Source organism: Bombina bombina, chromosome 8 (assembly GCF_027579735.1).
Source record: "Bombina bombina isolate aBomBom1 chromosome 8, aBomBom1.pri, whole genome shotgun sequence".
NCBI classification, from domain to species: Eukaryota; Metazoa; Chordata; class Amphibia; order Anura; family Bombinatoridae; genus Bombina; species Bombina bombina.
The window spans coordinates 19,305,505-19,327,009 of NC_069506.1; the positions used below are offsets into that span (position 1 = coordinate 19,305,505).

Below are 21,505 nucleotides of genomic sequence, written 5' to 3' on the forward strand. Positions count from 1 at the left end.
CCAGTACTGAAACGAAAATCAGCAGAGGTCATGGTATATATATATATATATATATATAAGAGTATATCGTCGATCTGAAAAGGGAGGTAAGAGATGAATCTCTACGACCGATAACAGAGAACCTATGAAATAGACCCCGTAGAAGGAGATCATTGCATTCAAATAGGCAATACTCTCCTCACATCCCTCTGACATTCACTGCACGCTGAGAGGAAAACCGGGCTCCAACCTGCTGCGGAGCGCATATCAACGTAGAATCTAGCACAAACTTACTTCACCACCTCCATAGGAGGCAAAGTTTGTAAAACTGATTTGTGGGTGTGGTGAGGGGTGTATTTATAGGCATTTTAAGGTTTGGGAAACTTTGCCCCTCCTGGTAGGAATGTAAATCCCATACGTCACTAGCTCATGGACTCTTGCTAATTACATGAAAGAAAATTATTACTGTCTCCTTAAATTTAAAAGAATGCCTTATCTCTTTTTTTCCCCAGAAATTTGCATACAAATGTTGTAGAAAATATCAATGACAATATGAACATTGATATAACTAAATATTGCAATGAAATCCTTGCCGGGAGTCGCAGAGCACTGCCCGTGGGTCATAAATACATTTTTTGGACACTATAACCGGGCTGTAAATCAAGGATAGCTCAGACTATTAACAGTTGTTGCTTCAGAGAAAGGATGTATGACATATCAATTCATAAAAACACAACACTGTCTCTTTAAACCTAAAGCGACTATGAACAATGAGTACTGTCATCCCAAGTCAACGGATGAACTGACACTGATAGGCAGGGATCTTATATGACACCTTGTTCCTTGAAAGACTGGCTCTGCCAGAATACACTGCTCAAGAGCTACTGACAAAAGTGCTGTAACTTCCGAAAACCGTAAGTAAGCGCATCTAATTAGCTTCCTCCATTGCTTGTTAACGTGTAACAAACAGTGAAGGAAAAACAACGTCCAACAATTAAAATAGAAGCGGCATGGCGCCCTTTCTTTGGCGCTCCATGGGAACTTCGGCCCTTCGTGGGCGTACCGCCAACTGTCTCCCAGTCGCCCTACACAATACACATGGCAATGTTTGCGTCTGCATATAACTTTTTCATCCTTGTTATAAAGACACATCTGCCCTGGGGACCATGAGAGACAAAAATTTTAGGCAAATAAACCGATACGCTACAGATTTTCAAACAGCCCATACCGGATCAAAAACCCCTCGTGGGTTAAATTGGCTCCAGGTCGCCATTAAACATGATGAGAAAAACTCCTGTGTTCTACACAGTCACTAGGTACGACATGCAGTGGGGTAGTTTATAAAAAACACAACTGCCTTGCTAGATATGGCCATTATTCCCAAAGAGGGACAACAAAAACTGTCCTAATAAAGACAGGAATATGAAGATATGTGCAGCCCGTTTGTAACCCCTTACAAAAATACACTGCGACACGCTGTCAGGGAGAAAGCTCTTCACAGACAGAGCCCCTGCTTCCCATAAATATATTAAGTGCAGAATTCACTGAGGTATATATCTAGGGAAATACCCTATAGAGAAATAAAACTGCACTTACCTCTATATGCTGTCCGACAGCAAGACAGATGCAACAGGGTTCAGAGGTCCATTGGGTCCCTCCTGTAGTCCTGTAAAAAGATGAAACCCGAGTAAGATCCAGCTTAGGTCATCACAGAAAGGGAAGCATCAAAATGGGAGGCACAGTGAGAATATAATCCCACCAGTTCCCATTGCCTTAAAGCCACCAGATGCTTCTCTTTTCTATTGAAGAGACTGATCTGGTCTAGGCTACACCCCAGAATAAAGTAGCACTTAGCAGCACCACTTTCAAAACAAACTCTTGATTGAAGAATCTAAAAACTAACACCTCACTTTACCTCTTCCTATCACTAACACAGGCAAAGAGAATGACTGGAGTGGGAGGGAAGAGCTATATATACAGCTCTGCTGTGGTGCTCTTTGCCTCCTCCTGCTGACCAGGAGGCGTAATCCCATAAGGATGAAATCCGTGGACTCGTCATATCTTGTAAAAGAAATACATACACAAATGTCAAAATAACTACACTATAGCAGAAGGCAATTATACCCTTTTAATCAGGCTAACATGATATTTAAAAGACAAGCTTTCGAGAGTTTTCCTCTCTTCCACAGGCCAGGCAAGGAAAACTCTTGAAAGCTGGTCATGCTAGTCTAATTAAAAAAAGGTATAATTACATACTGCAATATTCTGGTTATTTTGACATCTTGTTTACTGGACTAATACTGATAAACCAATCTACAATATTATATATATATATATATATATATATATATATATATATATATATATATATATATATATATATATATATATATATATATATATATACATACATACATACATACACATAAACACACACGTACAAATCCCCAAATCTAAAATGACTTCAAAATCCAAACGATTCTGAAATGCAAACCTTTTCCGGTACCAAGCAGTAATACCAAGCAGTATGGATAAAGGGTTTCCTACCTGTATATATACATATATATTATTCTTCTTCTTTATTTATAAAGCGCCGACAGATTCCGCAGTGCTGCCCATTGGTACAAGGATAACAGTACAGTGGAGAAAATACGATAAGACACAAAATTTTACAGACAAATACAGGGGGAATTGAGGGACCTATTCCCGTGGGAACTTACAATCTAGACATATATAATGGAGATACTATGTTTGATCCCTGATGGCTACTAATTGATAACTAACTTGAAATAAGAAGTCTAGAAAAAAGGCTTAAATATAAGTCGAAACGTCGCCTATAACAACATTGTTTGGAACAGATTTAAAATATCCATTAATAAAAGGATGAACTTTTTAAAGGATCTGTGAGTGCCCCCAAAGGCAGAGGTGTAACTAGAAACCACAGGGCCCCGGTACAAGAATCCAAGAAGGCCCCCCCCCCCCCCCCCCCCACAATTTTTTTTTTAATTTGCATAATAAATAAATGCACAACACCACCACAATGCAATAGCACTTAGTCTAAACGCCAACTGAGTAATAGACATAACTTTAAAACTTGTCAGAAATAAAGCTATTTCAACTCCCCTTCTATCATGTGACAATGAATTTGGCCGAAGCCAGTTGAGGCCAAGCCTGAAGTGCATTGAATATTGCCCTCAACTCTAGGATATTGAAGGGAAGTAGAGACTCCACTCGAGTCCATACACCCTGAGCCCTCAGAGAATTCCAGACTGCTCCCCATCCTATCAGGCTGGCGACCGTTGTCACTATCACCCTTGAGGGTCTGCGGAAGCATGTCCCCTGGGATAGATAATCCAGCGACACCCACCATAGAAGAGAGTCCCTTGTCTCCTGGTCTAGATTTATTTGAGGAGACAAATTTGTATAATCTCCATTCCACTGTCTGACCATGCTCAGTTGCAGAGGTCTGAGATGAACCCGAGCAAACGGAATGATGTCCATTGCCACTACCATCAATCCAATTGCCTCCATGCACTGAGCCACTGATGGCCGAGGATTGGACTGAAGGGTTCGGCATGTATCCAGAATCCTTAACTTTCTGACCTCTGTCAAAAAGATTTTCATAGATAGAGAGTCGATTACAGCTCCCAAGAAAGGAATCCTTTTCTGTGGAACCAGCAAACTCTTTTCTAGATTCACTTTCCACCCGTGAGTCCCCAGAAAGGACAGAACAACGTCGGTATGAGACTTTGCTAGAAGATAGGATGAAGTCTGGATCAGAATATTGTCCAGATAAGGCGCCACTGCAATGCCCCGCAGTCTTAGAACCGCCAGCAGAGACCCCAAAACCTTCGTGAAAATTCTGGGAGCTGTGGCTAGACCGAAAGGAAGAGCCACAAACTGAAAATGTTAGTCCAGAAAGGCAAACCTCAGGAACTTGTGATGATCTTTGTGGATAGGAACATGAAGATATGCATCCTTCAGATCCACGGTAGTCATAAATTGACCCTCCTGGATCAATGGAAGAATGGTCAGAATAGATTCCATCTTGAAGGATGGAACTCTGAGAAACGTGTTTAGACTTTTGAGGTCTAAAATGGGTCGGAACGTTAGCTCCTTTTTGGGAACTACAAACAGATTTGAATAAAACCCCTGTCCCTGTATTGGAACGGGACATATTACTCCCATGGAAAAGAGGTCTCCTACACAACGTAAGAATGCCTCTCTTTTTATCGGGTCTGCAGATAATCGAGAAAGAAGAAATCTTCCTCTGGGGGAAGAATTTCTGAACTCCAACTGATACCCCTGAGACACAATTTCTAGTGTCCAGGGATCCTGAACATCTCTTATCCAAGCCTGGACAAAAAGAGAAAGTCTGCCCAATACTAGATCCGGTCCTGGATCAGGGGTCGACCCTTCATGCTGACTTGGTAGCAGCAGCCGGCGTCTTGGATTGTTTACCCTTGTTCCAAGAACTGGTTGGGTCTCCAAGTGGACTTGGCTTGTGAATAATTCCCTTCCTGTTAAGTGGAAGAGGGAACTCCCTTGAAATTTCGAAAGGAACTAAAATTACTCTGCCGACCTCTCTGTTTGGACTTTTTATCCTGAGGGAGATGACCCTTGCCTCCCGTGATGTCAGAAATAATTTCCTTCAAGTCAGGCCGAACAGGGTCTTCCCCTTATAAGGAATAGCCAAAAGCTTAGACTTGGATAACACATCCACTGACCAAGACTTCAACCATAAAGCTCTGCGTGCTAAGATGGCAAAGCCTGAACTCTTAGCCGCCAATTTAATAATCTGCAGAGAAGCATCCGTAATAAACAAATTAGCTAGCTTAAGAGCTTTAATCCAATCCTGTATCTCTTCCAAAGGAGTCTCCGTCTTAAGAGACTCTTCCAGGGCATCGAACCAATAAGCGGCCGCGGTGGTAACTAACAATACAGGCCGCCGGTTGCAAAAGGAATCCCTGGTGAACGTACATCTTCTTAAGGAGACCCTCCAACTTCTTATCCATAGGGTCCTTAAAAGCACAACTATCTTCAATAGGGATAGTAGTCCGTTTGGCCAGGGTAGAGATGGCTCCCTCTACCTTGGGAACCGTCTGCCAAGAATCCCTAATAGCGTTGGCTATAGGGTAGATTTTCTTAAAAATAGGAGAAGGGGAGAATGGAATACCTGGTCTCTCCCATTCTTTAGCAAGGATCTCGAAGTTCTCTTAGGAACTGGAAAAACATCCGAGTAAGAAGGAACTTCCAAATATTTGTCCAACTTACTCAATTTTTCTGGAGGGACCACTAAATGAGTCACAATCATCCAGAGTAACCAACACGCACTCCCAGAATCAGAGAGTTCACCTTCAGACAGGAACTCCGTGCCCTCCAATTCACTGCGGGAGGGTACGTCCTCAATCGCCATCAGAGAATCAGAGGCTGAATTGACCACACAATTGTCCCTTCTTGTACGCTTGCCTGTGCGATATAGGAAATTTAGATAACGCATCAGAAAGAGTAGAAGACATCACTGCAGCAATGTCTTAATGTAAATGCGGCAGAAACTGGCAAAATACTTGGCACCGCTTGAGCGGGTGTTAAAGGGTGTGACGCTTGGGGAGAAAGCTGCGGCATACTCTGCATCTCATCTGTAGACTCTTGAGAAGCATCTGCTTTAGACAATGATGTATCAAAAAAAATTTGGTCTTTATAATGCAAAGCCCCCTCAACACATGAAGGGCAAAAAGGAACAGGAGGTTCCACAGTGGCATTCAAACACATAGAACATGGGACAGTTTGAATCATATCTGAATCCATGATTTAACAGAAAAATAAAAACAACTTGACTTGTCTCTTTAAAAATAAGAAAACTAAAATTAGTTGCAAAATATATGAAAACTGTCAGTACCCAAGCTACCTCCGGATGGAGCTACTGACACAGTATTGCAAGCAAAAGTGAAAAAAAACCCCCAGTTATGAACTCTTTATGTTTTCAGACACCAATACAGGAAAAAAACGGCACCTCGCCTCAGCAGCTCTGCTGAGGCGCCTATCTGCCCCCTCGATCTTCCAAGCAGACTTAAATACAAGCTCCGGATCAATACTACGCCGCCCAAGACGGCTTACTTTGTAACCATGCGTCGTGGCGTGTCTCAGACAGCACCTACTACAGTCGTGACTTTCCGGAAGTAAACACTGCGCGGCTTCTCTCCAGCCCCAGCGTGCCAAAGAAAGTCCCGCCCGTCGTGGGCGTTGCTCTAAGCCCATAGAAGAACGCTGTCAACTGCGCCATAATAAAAGTCTATAAGGACACGTTATCAGACCGGGGCAAAGCAATAAATATAACCCATGCGGTCGTGGAGTCTCCCATTGTGTTCTCACTAGTTCCACAATACACAATCATGAACCGGAATCTCCGGTAATAATCCCCAGCGTCAGCCAAAACCCCTTTAGGCAATAAAATATTTTCAGATCAAAAATAGCCATGTGCCCTTTTAGTGTTTCTATAATATAACACGCAGCAAGGAATATAAAATAACAGTGTCGGTTCTACATTAACTCCAAGAGAACCCACACTCTGTTGGCAAGAAAGCCCTGTCCTCAGAGAGCCTATGATCTTTCCCCCAACAGAAAACGTACAGCCATATCTGAGATAGCACCCAGAAAAATAAAGACTGCACTTACCTCAATGCTGAGCAGCATGACACGTCCCACAGTATCAAGAGGTCTTCTCCCTCCTGCAGCTCTGTTGACACAGAAGGGCCTTAGTTACTATATGCCAAGACCATAATCCAGAAGGGCAGCACAAGTATGGGAGGCGCAGTGAGGCTAAAACCCCACCAGTTCCCATTGCTTTAAAGCCACCTGTAGCTCTACTCTAGAGGCTGACAAGGAATACAGCTACACCCTTAGTAAAATAGCACACAGTTTAATGACCTGTAAGGAAGCATCCGTAATTGTAAGAATTGCCTAATTTAAGAGTCTTAAATCCCATCCTGGATTTCCTCAAGAGGAGTATCTGTCTGAATAGAATCAGACAAGGCATCAAACCAGTAAGCTGCAGCACTGGTAACAGTAGCAATACACACCGCAGGCTGCCATTGAAGACCTTGGTGAACATACATTTTCTATAATAATGCCTCCAATTTCTTATCCATTGGATCCTTAAAAGAACAACTATTCCCTATGGGAATAGTATTCATCTTAGCCAAAATGGAAATAGCTCCTTCCACCTTAGGAACCGTCTGCCACGATTCTTTAATAGAGTCAGCTATAGGAAACCTCTTTTTAAAAATTGGAGATGGAGAAAAAGGAATACCAGGTCTCTCCCACTCTCGTGCAAAAATCTCAGAAGCACGATCTGGAACAGGAAATACTCCCACCGCAGAGGGATCATCAAAATACTTGTTCAGCTTACTAGACTTCTTGGGGTTAACAACGATAGTAGTATCGGAGTCATCTAAGGTAACCAAAACCTCCTTAACAAGCAGAGGTGTTCCAGCTTAAATCTGAAGGACACAACTTCAGCATCAGCAGAAGGAATTATACTGCCTGAGTCCGAAATTTCACCCTCAGATGCACCTGAGGAATCATCCTCAGACTTCTGAGAGGAAAAACCTTGATTAACCACCTCAGAATCAGAAACCTTACTTACTGTTTCTTTAAATTTCCTTTTGCGTTTTCCCTGCAGCATGGTAGAAGTAGACAGCGCTTCAGATACCGCAGAAGATACCTGGGTAGCAATATCTTGCAAAGTAACTCCAGACGGAGAGGAAACGCAGGGTACTGCATGTGCAGATGAATAGGATTGGGACGCTTGAGGAGAAAGCTGTGGCACATCTGAAACGGGAGGCTCCTGAACAGCATCCGCCTTAGCCAATTATGGTTCAGTGTTAAAAAGTCTTTCTATAAGCTAAAGTTCTTTCAATACATGAACAAAAAGGTTTTGGGGGTTCCACCTTGGCATCAAAACATAAGCAGAGCCTCCTGATCCATAATACAAAAAAAAAAAAAAAAAAAAAAAAAAGGAAACAATTCAACTTTTTTTCCTTAAAAAAACTCTTTTTTAAATCTTTTAACAAAGGATATAATCCAGAACTAAAAAAACTTTCTTAAATAAATTTTCCCTTTAAATTCATACCCCAGGCAACACTCTACACCTTAGCAGAATTACTGAGGTGCCCTACCTGTCCTGCAACCCGCAGCAAACTGAGGAAAAAAACGATCCCGTTTACAATCCAGATTTCCAGAGAAGCAAAAACAGCAAGAAGCCTTCTAAACAGCAGCCATCTGAAATATGTACACCTCACTCTTACAGGAAGTGAAGAAATGCGCCAAAAAAACGGACATCACAGAATCAGAATCTCCCTAAAAGGGGCGGTCCTACAGCTGACAAAAAAGCTATTTAAAAAAAAAAAAAAAAAACTTTATTAAAAAACAGGCTTAAAAACAAACAAAACCCCAAAAAAGAACATACTCAGTTACTAAAAACGGATCCTCACTGAGCCATCAATAAAATAAATAACTCCTCACACTAACAGTGCCATAAAAACCTGCACCCTGACAGGAAAATAAAAAATGTCCCCCTGCTGTGTTAAAGCTGAATAAGTGACACATTTTCCCTGCTACAAAGAAAAAACTGAAACTTAGCTTAATATCTGTCCGGCAGGAGAGCTCATCTGGTTTGAGAGGATGCCATCCCTCACATGGTCCTGTGGAAATCTAAATAGGGCAGCAAAATGTTTTGGGAAAACGCAGTGAGGATTGTACCCCACAAGTTCCCAATTGCTTAAAAGCCACCACTGCCCTACTGAAGAGACTGACATGGGCTAAGGCTAGACCCTTTAGAAAGATCAGAGCAAACCTACTCTGCTTTAAAATAAAAAATCATGATTGTATATCAAACACCAAAACTTCACCTCCTCCTTGCACCGCAGGCAAAGAGAATGACTGGGGATTATGGGTAAGGGAAGCGACATATATAGCAGCTTTGCTGTAGTGCTCTTTGCCTCCTCCTGCTGGCCAGGATTGATATTCCCACTAGTAATTGACGATTCCGTGGACTCACCATATCTTAGGAAAGAAAGCGAGTACCCCCCAAGTGGAAATGTCCAAATTGGGCCCAAAGTTACAATATTTTGTGTGGCCACCATTATTTTCCAGCACTGCCTTAACCCTCTTGGGCATGGGGTTCACCAGAGCTTCATAGGTTGCAACTGGAGTCCTCTTCCACAACGACATCACGGAGCTGGTGGATGTTAGAGACCTTGCGTTCCCCCACCTTACGTTTGAGAATGCCCCACAGATGCTCAATAGGGTTTAGGTCTGGAGACATGCTTGGCCAGTCCATCACCTTTACCCGCAGCTTCTTTAGCAAGACAGTGGTCGTTTTGGAGGTGTGTGGGGTTGTTATGTTGGAATACTGCCTACGGCCCAGTCTCCGAAGGGAGATCATCCTCTACTTCAGTCTGTCACAGTACATGTTGGCATTCAAGGTTCCTTTAATGAACTGTAGCTCCCCAGTGCCGGCAGCACTCATGCAGGCCCAGACCATGACACTCCCACCACCATGCTTGACTGTAGGCCTGGTTGCCGCCACACACGCTTGATACCATATGAACCAAATAAAGTTTATCTTGGTCTCATCTGACCAAAGGACATAGTTCCAGTAATCCATGTCCTTAGCCTGCTTGTCTTCAGCAAACTGTTTGCGGTCTTTCTTTGCATCATCTTTAGAAGAGGCTTCCTTCTGGGACGACAGCCACGAAGACCAATTTGATGCAGTGTGCGGCGTATGGTCTGAGCACTGACAGGTTGACCTTGCACCCCTTCAAGCTCTGCAGTAATGCTGGCAGCACTCATATGTCTATTTCCCAAAGACAACCTCTGGATATGACGCTGAGCACGGGCACTCGACTCCTTTGTTCGACCATGGTGAGGCCTGTTCTGAGTGGAACCTGTCTTGTAAAACCGCTGTAATTGTCTTGCCCACTGTGCTGCAGCTCAGTTTAAGGGTCTTGGCAACCTTCTTATAGCCTAGGCCATCTTTATGTAGAGCAACAATTCTTTTATTCAGATCATCAGAGAGTTCTTTGCCATGAGGTGCCATGTTGAACTTCCAGTGACCATTATGAGAGAGTGTGAGTGTGATAACACCAAATATAACACACCTGCTCTCTATTTACACCAAAGGAAATTTGGAAATAATTGTGCTTTATACAAAAAATCATAACCACCATAAAAAGGGTGGGCCTCATGGACTCTTGCCAATATGAAAGAAATGAATTTATCAGGTAAGTTCTTACATAAATTATGTTTTCTTTCATGTAATTGGCAAGAGTCCATGAGCTAGTGACATATGGGATATCAATACCCAAGATGTGGAGTCTTCCACTCAAGAGTCACTAGAGAGGGAGGGAATAAAACAAAAACAGCCATATTCCGCTGAAAAAATAATCCACAACCCAAAAATAAGTTTATTTTCACTTTTGAAAGAAAAAAACTTAAATCAAAAAGCAGAAGAATCAAACTGAAACAGCTGCCTGAAGAACTTTTCTACTAAAAACTGCTTCCGAAGAAGCAAATACATCAAAATGGTAGAATTTAGTAAATGTATGCAAAGAGGACCAAGTGGCTTCTTTGCAAATCTGATCAACTGAAGCTTCATTCTTAAAAGCCCATGAAGTGGAGACTGATCTAGTAGAATGAGCTGTAATTCTCTGAGGCGGGGTTTGACCCGACTTCAAATAAGCTTGATGAATCAAAAGTTTCAACCAAGAAGCCAAGGAAATAGCAGAAGCTTTCTGACCTTTCCTAGGACCAGAAAGTAAAACAAATAGACTGGAAGTCTTCCTGAAATTTTTAGTAGCTTCCACATAATATTTCAAAGCTCTTACCACATCCAAAGAATGTAAGGATCTCTCCAAAGAATTCTTAGGATTAGGACATAAAGAAGGGGCAACAATTTCTCTACTAATGTTAGAATTCACAACCTTAGGTAAAAATTGAAAAGAAGTCCGCAAAACTGCCTTATCCTGATGAAAGCCCTCAGAACCAAATTAAGACTCCAAGGAGGAGAAATTGACTTAATGACAGGCTTAATACGAACTAAAGCCTGTACAAAACAGTGTATATCAGGAAGTATAGCAATCTTTCTGTGAAATAAAACAGAAAGAGCGGAGATTTGTCCTTTCAAGGAACTTGCAGACAAACCCTTATCCAAACCAGAAGAATAGAGAGAGGGCGCCACAATAGCGTGATATCGTCTGGAATGCAGGTACAGAACAAAGTAGGTATTATGCTTACCAGATGGTGTAGCACTGTACTGTGACCAGTGCAAGAGAGCAGGCTAGCACTTAACAGTGGCTAGTACAATGTAGGAGCCAGGCTCCAAAGGCACTTGTCCTAGTTACAACTTGGTGTTTAACTCCTGTTGTCTGGACTTCAGGTACTGCAAAGGAGTAATCTTATGTGTGTTGTTCAGTTGGTATGGATGAACCACAACACAGACAACTTCAAATAAAAATGACTTTTAATACTTTATGATGCGTTTCTCAACCTACAAGGGTTGTTTCATCAGATAAAAAAGTGAATCCAAACCATCCTGAAGAAACTGCAAAATTCTAGGAACCCTAAAAGAATGCCAGGAGAATTTATGAGAAGAACACCATAAAATGTAAGTCTTCCAAACTCTATAATAAATCTTTCTAGAGACAGATTTACGAGCTTGTAACATAGTATTAATCACTGAATCAGAGAAACCTCTATGACTTAGAACTAAGCGTTCAATTTCCATACCTTCAAATTTAAATGATTTGAGATCCTGATGGAAAAACGGACCTTGAGATAGTAGGTCCGGCCGTAACGGAAGTGGCCAAGGAGGGCAACTGGACATCCGAACCAGATCTGCATACCAAAACCTGTGTGGCCATGCTGGAGCCACCAGCAACACAAAAGATGATGATTTTGGAGATCACTCTTGGAAGGAGAACTAGAGGCGGGAAGATGTAAGCAGGTTGATAAAACCAAGGAAGTGTCAGCGCATCCACTGCTTCCGCCTGAACATCCCTGGACCTGGACAGGTATCTGGGAAGTTTCTTGTTTAGATGAGAGGCCATGAGATTTATCTCTGGAAGACCCCACATCTGAACAATCTGAGAAAACACATCTGGATGGAGAGACCACTTCCCTGGATGTGAAGTCTGGCGGCTGAGATAATCCGCCTCCCAATTGTCTACACCTGGAATATGCACCGCAGAGATTAGACAGGAGCTGGATTCCGCCCAAGCAAGTATCCAAGATACTTCTTTCATAGCTTGGGGACTGAGTCCCACCCTGATGATTGACATAAGCCACAGTTGTGATATTGTCTGTCTGAAAACAAATGAAAAGGTTCTCTCTTTAGTAGAGGCCAGAACTGAAGAGCCCTGAGAATTTCACGGAGTTCTAAAATTTATTGGTAATCTCGCCTCTTGAGATTTCCAAACCCCTTGTGCTGTTAGAGACCCCCAAACAGCTCCCCAACCTGAAAGACTCGCATCTGTTGTGATCACAGTCCAGGTTGGGCGAACAAAAGAAGCCCCTTGAACCAAACGATGGTGATCTATCCACCATGTCAGAGTGTCGTACATTGGGATTCAAGGATATTAATTGTGATATCTTTGTATAATCCCTGCACCATTGATTCAGCATACAAAGCTGTAGAGGTCTCATGTGAAAACGAGCAAAGGGGATTGCGTCCGATGCTGCAGTCATGAGACCTAAAACTTCCATGCACATAGCCACTGAAGGGAATGACTGAGACTGAAGGAGCCGACATGCTGCGACCAATTTTAAACGTCTCTTGTCTGTTAGAGACAGAGTCATGGACACTGAATCTATCTGGAAGCCTAAAAAGGTGACCCTTGTCTGAGGAATCAAGAAACTTTTTGGTAAATTGATCCTTCAACCATGTTTCCGAAGAAACAACACTAGTTGATTCGTGTGAGATTCTGCAGTATGTAAAGACTGAGCTAGTACCAAGATATCGTCCAAATAAGGAAACACCGCAATACCCTGTTCTCTGATTACAGATAGTAGGGCACCCAGAACCTTTGAAAAGATTCTTGGAGCTGTTGCTAGGCCAAATGGAAGAGCAACAAATTGGTAATGCTTGTCTAGAAATGAGAATCTCAGAAACTGATAGTGTTCTGGATGAATCAGAATATGAAGGTATGCGCATCCTGCAAGTCTATTGTGGACATATAATGTCCTTGCTGAACAAAAGGCAGAATAGTCCTTATAGTCACCATCTTGAAAGTTGGTACTCTTACATAACGATTCAAAATCTTCAGATCCAGAACTGGTCTGAACAAATTTTCTTTCTTTGGTACAATGAATAGGTTTGAATAAAACCCCAAACCTTGTTCCTGAGGAGGAACTGGCATGATTACCCCTGAAGACTCCAGGTCTGAAACACACTTCAGAAAAGCCTGAGCTTTTACTGGATTTACAGGAATGTGTGAGAGAAAAAAATCTTCTCACAGGTCGTCTTACTTTGAATCCTATTCGAAACCCTTGAGAGACAATGCTCTGAATCCAATGATTTTGGACAGATTTTATCCAAAAATCCTTGAAAAAACTTAATCTGCCCCCTACCAGCTGAGCTGGAATGAGGGCCGCACCTTCATGCGGACTTAGGGGCAGACTTTGGTTTCCTAAATGGCTTGGATTTATTCCAATTTGAGGAAGGCTTCCAACTGGAAGCAGATTTCTTGGGAGGAGGATTGAGTTTTTGTTCCTTATTCTGACGAAAGGAACGAAAACGGTTAGAAGCCTTAGATTGACCCTTAGGTTTTTTATCCTGAGGCAAAAAAACTCCTTTTCCTCCAGTGATAGTTGAAATAATAGAATCCAACTGAGAACCAAATATTATTACCTTGGAAAGAAAGAGATAGTAATCTAGATTTAGATGTCATATCAGCATTCCAAGATTTAAGCCACAAAGCTCTTCTAGCTAATACAGCTAAAGACATGGATCTAAAATCAATTTTGATAATATAAAAAATGGCATCACAAATAAAATGATTAGCATGTTGCAGTAAGCGAACAATGCTAGATATGTCAGAATCCAATTCATGTTGCGCTAGATTTTCCAACCAGAAAGTTGATGCAGCCGCAACATCACCCAAAGAAATAGCAGGTCTGAGAAGATGACCTGAATATAAATAGGCCTTCCTTAGATAAGATTCAAGCTTCCTATCTAATGGATCCTTAAAGGAAGTGCTATCTTCCATAGGAATAGTGGTACGTTTAGCAAGAGTATAAATAGCCCCATCAACTTTGGGGATCTTTTCCCAAAACTCTATAGATTTTGCTGGTAAAGGATACAATCTCTTAAACCTTGAAGAAGGAATAAAGGAAGTACCTGGCTTATTCCATTCCCTAGAAATCATATCAGAAATAGCCTCAGGAATGGGAAAAACACCTGGGGAAACCACAGGAGGTTTAAAAACAGCATTTAAACGTTTATTAGACTGAACGTCAATAGGACTGGTTACCTCAATATCCAAAGTAATTAACACTTCTTTTAATAAAGAACGCATATACTCTATTTTAAATAAATAAGTAGATTTGTCAGTGTCAATATCTGAGGAAGGATCTTCTGTTTCAGATAGATCCTCATCAGAAGAGGATGAATTATTATGTTGTTGGTCATTTGAAATTTCATCAGCTAAATGAGAAGTTTTAAAAGACCTTTTACGTTTATTAGAAGGTGGAAATGCAGACAAAGCCTTCATAATAGAATCAGAAACAAATTCTTTAAAATTTACAGGTATATATATCATGCACATTAGAAGTTGAAGGAACTGCAACTGGCAATGTACTATTACTGATAGAAACACTATCTGCATGTAAAAGTTTATCATGACAACTATTACAAATGACATTCGGTGGAATAACAAATGCACTTGGCTTTGGTAGAACCGATGTCAGGCAGCAATGTTCCAGCAGAAACTTCAGAGACAGGATCAGATTGGGACATCTTGCTCAATGTAAGAGAAAAAAACAACATATAAAGCAAAATTATCTATTTCCTTAAATGACAGTTTCAGGAATGGGAAAAAATGCAAAAGCATAGGTCTCTTGATAGAGAAGAAAGCAGGAGGCAAACATCAATGGGGTATTGAAAAAATGAGAAAAATTTGGCGCCAAGTATGACGCACAACGTAACGTAAACTTTTTTGGCGCCAAAAATGACCGGAAATGACACACTTGCGTCACTAATGACGCCGCCTTGTGAAAGGTCTCGGCGTCACGTATGACGCCGGAAATGACGAAGTTGCGTCATAAACGTATTTTTTCTTGCCAAAAAAAGTTTGCGCCAAAAATGACGCAATAAAGTCTAGCATTTGACGCACCCGCGGGCCTAACACCCGCAATTGCAAAAAGTAGTCAAATTGAAAAAAGACTAAACCCCAGGTAAGAAATACATTTCTTAAAAGTGTTTACATTCCCAAATATGAAACTGACAGTCTGCAGAAGGAAATACATGAACCTGACTCATGGCAAATATAAGTACAATACATACATTTAGAACTTTATATAATTGCATAAAGTGCCAAACCATAGCTGAGGTGTCTTAAGTAATAAAAAACATACTTACCAAAAGACACCCATCCACATATAGCAGATAGCCAAACCAGTACTAAAACAGTTATTAGTAGAGGTAATGGTAAATTGAGAGTATATCGTTGATCTGAAAAGGGAGGTAGGAGATGAATCTCTACGACCGATAACAGAGAACCTAAGAAATAGACCCCCGTTAGGGAAATCATCGAAATTTTAAAAATGTGAGGGGTGTACTCACTTTTGTGGGATAGTGTGTGTGTATATATATATATATATATATATATATATATATATATATATATATATATATATATATATAAAAATATATGTGTGTGTACGTAGACACTTGACCACCTATATGACCTTGTTCCACTACCCACTTCAGAACTAAGCAACCCTACTCTGTTTGGTCTACCAATTTGTGGCCTTGACACTGCCCAAATAATACCATTTACATTTTACTAGTGCAAATCTAGTATGGGAGAAATTCCATGAACTTGTGGCAAATGTGGATTCCTACAACAGGGGCAAATTTAAAAAGTCACTGAGCTCTTCAGTATGACCCATTGTAGTGCCAATATTTGTTTATGGAGATTTCACGGGTATGTGCTGTGTTTTATACACCTGCTAGCAATGGGCTAAAACACCTGAACACAATAAGTAGGCGTGTATTCGGCATTCATTTGATCTATCAGTGAAAAAAAGGGTAATACACAAAGATCTGTGCAAATCCAGATCTTTGTGTTTAGCACTTTCATGCAGATATCTCTGGCTCCGAAAAAGCCAAATGCTGCTGCCATATGCGGCTTTCATTTTGTAAATGAATGCTGAATACAAATCTATCTATACACACACATTCATTAAAAGGGACATTAAACCAAAATGTAATTCCCTATAAAATGTTAAATTATGCATAAATAATGAAAATTGTAGTAATTTCCCTACCAGACCACCACCCCCAGAAGGGTGGACCAGCTCTTTAAGGAATGCAGAACCCTGACATTGCTACAAGCGGCTTGGAGATTAGTTTAGATCTTTAGATACCCAATTGGCCACCAAAAATAAAAAGGCAAAAAACATTGGAGAGGAATGGGTGTGTGCTGGGACTGCAAAGCAATGTATATTTTCCAAACAAAGGGATAAATGATTTCAAACCTAATTTGTATGCAGATCTGTGGCAAAACAGTGAATCATTTATAATGATTATGTAAAAATTAGCTTAATGATCCTTTAAACTGATCTCTTGCAAAACAGTATTGTTAATTATTCAATAGTGAAATTCTTCAGTATTTAAACTCACCCATTATTTGTGCTTGGCTCCTCTTTGGGTACATCAAGATTCAGAACATCTCGAATCATTGGGGCTTTAATTCGCGCCCTTTTTGGTCTGTAAAAAATAAATGAAAACAAATACAAAAACAAGAGTCAAATTTTAATTACTAGCACAAGACATGAAAATGCTACATTCTTTTTAAAACGGACCAAATTAATTCTTCGCTAAATTTCTCTCTCCTTTTACTGAATGCACCTGAAGCTAACACACATGGTAAAAACTTCCACTAATTCCAGACTATAAAGTTATAAGTAAAAAAATGTTCCAGCACTCCAGCAAACAAATGTACATATGTATTTTGCAAGTCACCAATGGGCCACTGTCCAGGACCCAACACATATAATAGACCAATACACAGGTGACAGCAAATCCTTATTTATTCTTAAGGAGACAAACAAACAGGCGACGTTTCAGGATAACAGAATTTATGCTTACCTGATAAATTACTTTCTCCAACGGTGTGTCCGGTCCACGGCGTCATCCTTACTTGTGGGATATTCTCCTCCCCAACAGGAAATGGCAAAGAGCCCAGCAAAGCTGGCCATATAGTCCCTCCCAGGCTCCGCCTACCCCAGTCATTCGACCGACGGACAGGAGGAAATATATATAGGAGAAACCATATGGTAACGTGGTGACTGTAGTTAGAGAAAATAATTAATCAGACCTGATTAAAAAACCAGGGCGGGCCGTGGACCGGACACACCGTTGGAGAAAGTAATTTATCAGGTAAGCATAAATTCTGTTTTCTCCAACATAGGTGTGTCCGGTCCACGGCGTCATCCTTACTTGTGGGAACCAATACCAAAGCTTTAGGACACGGATGAAGGGAGGGAGCAAATCAGGTCACCTAAACGGAAGGCACCACGGCTTGCAAAACCTTTCTCCCAAAAATAGCCTCCGAAGAAGCAAAAGTATAAAATTTGTAAAATTTGGCAAAAGAGTGCAGTGAAGACCAAGTCGCTGCCTTACATATCTGGTCAACAGGAGCCTCGTTCTTGAAGGCCCATGTGGAAGCCACAGCCCTAGTGGAGTGAGCTGTGATACTTTCAGGAGGCTGCCGTCCGGCAGTCTCAAAAGCCAATCTGATAATGCTTTTAAGCCAAAAGGAAAGAGAGGTAGAAGTTGCTTTTTTACCTCTCCTTTTACCAGAATAAACAACAAACGAAGAAGATGTTTGTCTGAAACCTTCAGAAACCTCTAAATAGAATTGTAGAGCACGGACTACGTCCAAATTGTGTAACAAACGTTCCTTCTCTGAAACTGGATTCGGACACAAAGAAGGTACAACTATCTCCTGGTTAATATTTTTGTTGGAAACAACCTTCGGAAGAAAACCAGGCTCAGTACGCAAAACCACCTTATCTGCATGGACCAGATAGGGCGGAGAACACTGCAGAGCAGATAACTCAGAAACTCTTCTAGCAGAAGAAATTGAAACCAAAAAACAAAACTTTCCACGATAATAACTTAATATCTACGGAATGTAAGGGTTCAAACGGAACCCCTTGAAGAACTGAAAGAACTAGATTAAGACTCCAGGGAGGAGTCAAAGGTCTGTAAACAGGCTTGATTCTAACCAGAGCCTGAACAAACGCTTAAACGTCTGGCACAGCTGCCAGCCTTTTGTGAAGTAAAACAGATAAAGCAGATAATCCTTTCTCCAAACCTTCTTGTAGAAAGGAAAGAATCTTAGGAATTTTTATCTTGTTCCATGGGAATCCTTTAGATTCACACCAACAGATATATTTTTTCCATATTTTATGGTAAATTTTTCTAGTTACAGGCTTTCTAGCCTGAATAAGAGTATCTATTACAGAATCTGAAAACCCACGCTTTGATAGAATCAAGCGTTCAATCTCCAAGCAGTCAGTTGGAGGGAAACCAGATTCGGATGTTCGAATGGACCCTGAACAAGAAGGTCCTGTCTCAAAGGTAGCTTCCATGGTGGAGCCGATGACATATTCACCAGGTCTGCATACCAAGTCCTGCGTGGCCACGCAGGAACTATCAAGATCACCGAAGCCCTCTCCTGATTGATCCTGGCTACCAGCCTGGGAATGAGAGGAAACGGTGGGAATACATAAGCTAGGTTGAAGATCCAAGGTGCTACTATTGTATCCACTAGAGTCGCCTTGGGATCCCAGGATTTGGACCCGTAACAAGGGACCTTGAAGTTCTGACGAGAGGCCATCAGATCCATGTCTGGAATGCCCCATAATTGAGTTATTTGGGCAAAGATTTCCGGATGGAGTTCCCACTCCCCCGGATGCTCCTCCATCACCAGGGAACTCCTTGTTCCCCCCTGATGGTTGATATATGCAACAGTCGTCATGTTGTCTGATTGACACCTTATGAATTTGGCCTTTGCTAGTCGAGGCCAAGCCTTGAGAGCATTGAATATCGCTCTCAGCTCCAGAATGTTTATCGGGAGAAGAGAGTCTTCCCGAGACCATAGACCCTGAGCTTTCAGGGGTTCCCAGACCGCGCCCCAGCCCACCAGACTGGCGTCGGTCGTGACAATGACCCACTCTGGTCTGCGGAAGCTCATTCCCTGTGACAGGTTGTCCAGGGTCAGCCACCAACGGAGTGAATCTCTGGTCCTTTGATCTACTTGGATCGTCAGAGACAAGTCTGTATAATCCCCATTCCACTGTCTGAGCATGCACAGTTGTAATGGTCTTAGATGAATTCGTGCAAAAGGAACTATGTCCATTGCCGCAACCATCAAACCTATTACTTCCATGCACTGCGCTATGGAAGGAAGAAGAACAGAATGAAGTACCTGACAAAAGCTTAGAAGTTTGATTTTCTGGCCTCTGTCAGAAAAATCTTCATTTCTAAGGAATCTATTATTGTTCCCAAGAAGGGAACTCTTGTTGACGGGGACAGAGAACTTTTTTCTATGTTCACTTTCCACCTGTGAGATCTGAGAAAGGCTAGGACAATGTCCGTATGAGCCCTTGCTTTTGACAGAAACGACACTTGAATCAGGATGTCGTCCAAGTAAGGTACTACTGCAATGCCCCTTGGTCTTAGCACCGCTAGAAGGGACCCTAGTACCTTTGTGAAAATCCTTGGAGCAGTGGCTAATCCGAATGGAAGTGCCACAAACTGGTAATGCTTGTCCAGAAAGGCGAACCATAGGAACCGAAGATGTTCCTTGTGGATAGGAATATGTAGGTACGCATCCTTTAAATCCACCGTGGTCATGAATTGACCTTCCTGGATGGTAGGAAGGATCGTTCGAATGGTTTCCATTTTGAACGATGAAACCCTTAGAAACTTGTTTAGAATCTTGAGATCTAAAATTGGTCTGAATGTTCCCTCTTTTTTGGGAACTATGAACAGGTTGGGGTAAAACCCCATCCCTTGTTCTCCTAATGGAACAGGATGAATCACTCCCATTCTTGACAGGTCTTCTACACAATGTAAGAATGCCTGTCTTTTTATTTGGTTCGAAGATAATTGAGACCTGTGGAACCTTCCCCTTGGGGGTAGTTCCCTGAATTCCAGGAGATAACCTTGAGAAACTATTTCTAGCGCCCAAGGATCCTGAATATCTCTTGCCCAAGCCTGAGCAAAGAGAGAAAGTCTGCCCCCCACCAGATCCGGTCCCGGATCGGGGGCCAACACTTCATGCTGTTTTGATAGCAGTGGCAGGTTTCTTGGCCTGCTTACCCTTGTTCCAGCCTTGCATCGGTCTCCAGGCTGGCTTGGTTTGAGAAGTATTACCCTCTTACTTAGAGGGTGTAGAATTTGAGGCTGGTCCGTTTCTGTGAAAGGGACGAAAATTTGGCTTATTTTTAGCCTTAAAAAGACCTATCCTGAGTAAGGGCGTGGCCCTTTCCCCCAGTGATGTCTGAAATAATCTCTTTCAAGTCAGGGACAAACAGTGTTTTACCCTTGAAAGGGATGTTAAGCAATTTGCTCTTGGAGGACACATCCGCTGACCAAGACTTTAGCCAAAGCGCTCTGCGCGCCACGATAGCAAACCCTGAATTATTCGCCGATAATCTAGCTAATTGCAAAGCGGCATCTAAAATAAAAGAGTTAGCCAATTTAAGTGCTTGAACTCTGTCCATAACCTCCTCATACGAAGATTCTTTATTGAGCGACTTTTCTAGTTCTTCGAACCAGAAACACGCAGCTGTAGTGACAGGAACAATGCATGAAATTGGTTGTAGAAGGTAACCTTGCTGAACAAACATCTTTTTAAGCAAACCCTCTAACTTTTTATCCATAGGATCTTGAAAGCACAACTATCTTCTATAGGAATAGTAGTGCGTTTGTTTAGAGTAGAAACCTCCCCCTCGACCTTGGGGACTGTCTGCCATAAGTCCTTTCTGGGGTCGACTATAGGAAATAATTTCTTAAATATAGGGGGAGGAACAAAAAGGTATGCCGGGCCTTTCCCACTCCTTATTTACTATGTCCGCCACCCGCTTGGGTATAGGAAAAGCATCAGGGGACACCGGAACCTCTAGGAACTTGTCCATCTTACATAATTTCTTTGGAATGACCAAATTGTCACAATCATCCAGAGTAGATAATACCTCCTTAAGTAGTGCGTGGAGATGTTCTAATTTAAATTAA

At 41.7% G+C, this 21,505-nt stretch overlaps 1 protein-coding gene across 2 annotated transcripts in view; it reads right to left on the minus strand.

Annotated features, from left to right (window-relative positions):
- Positions 1–21,505, minus strand: part of KMT2B (lysine methyltransferase 2B) — a 559,096-nt gene that overhangs the window by 38,507 nt on the left and 499,084 nt on the right. For both annotated transcript variants that reach the window (XM_053690169.1, XM_053690168.1), the window contains exon 29: positions 16,880–16,966. In XM_053690169.1, the coding sequence (XP_053546144.1) occupies positions 16,880–16,966 (87 nt within the window). The remainder of the gene's footprint in view (positions 1–16,879; positions 16,967–21,505) is intronic.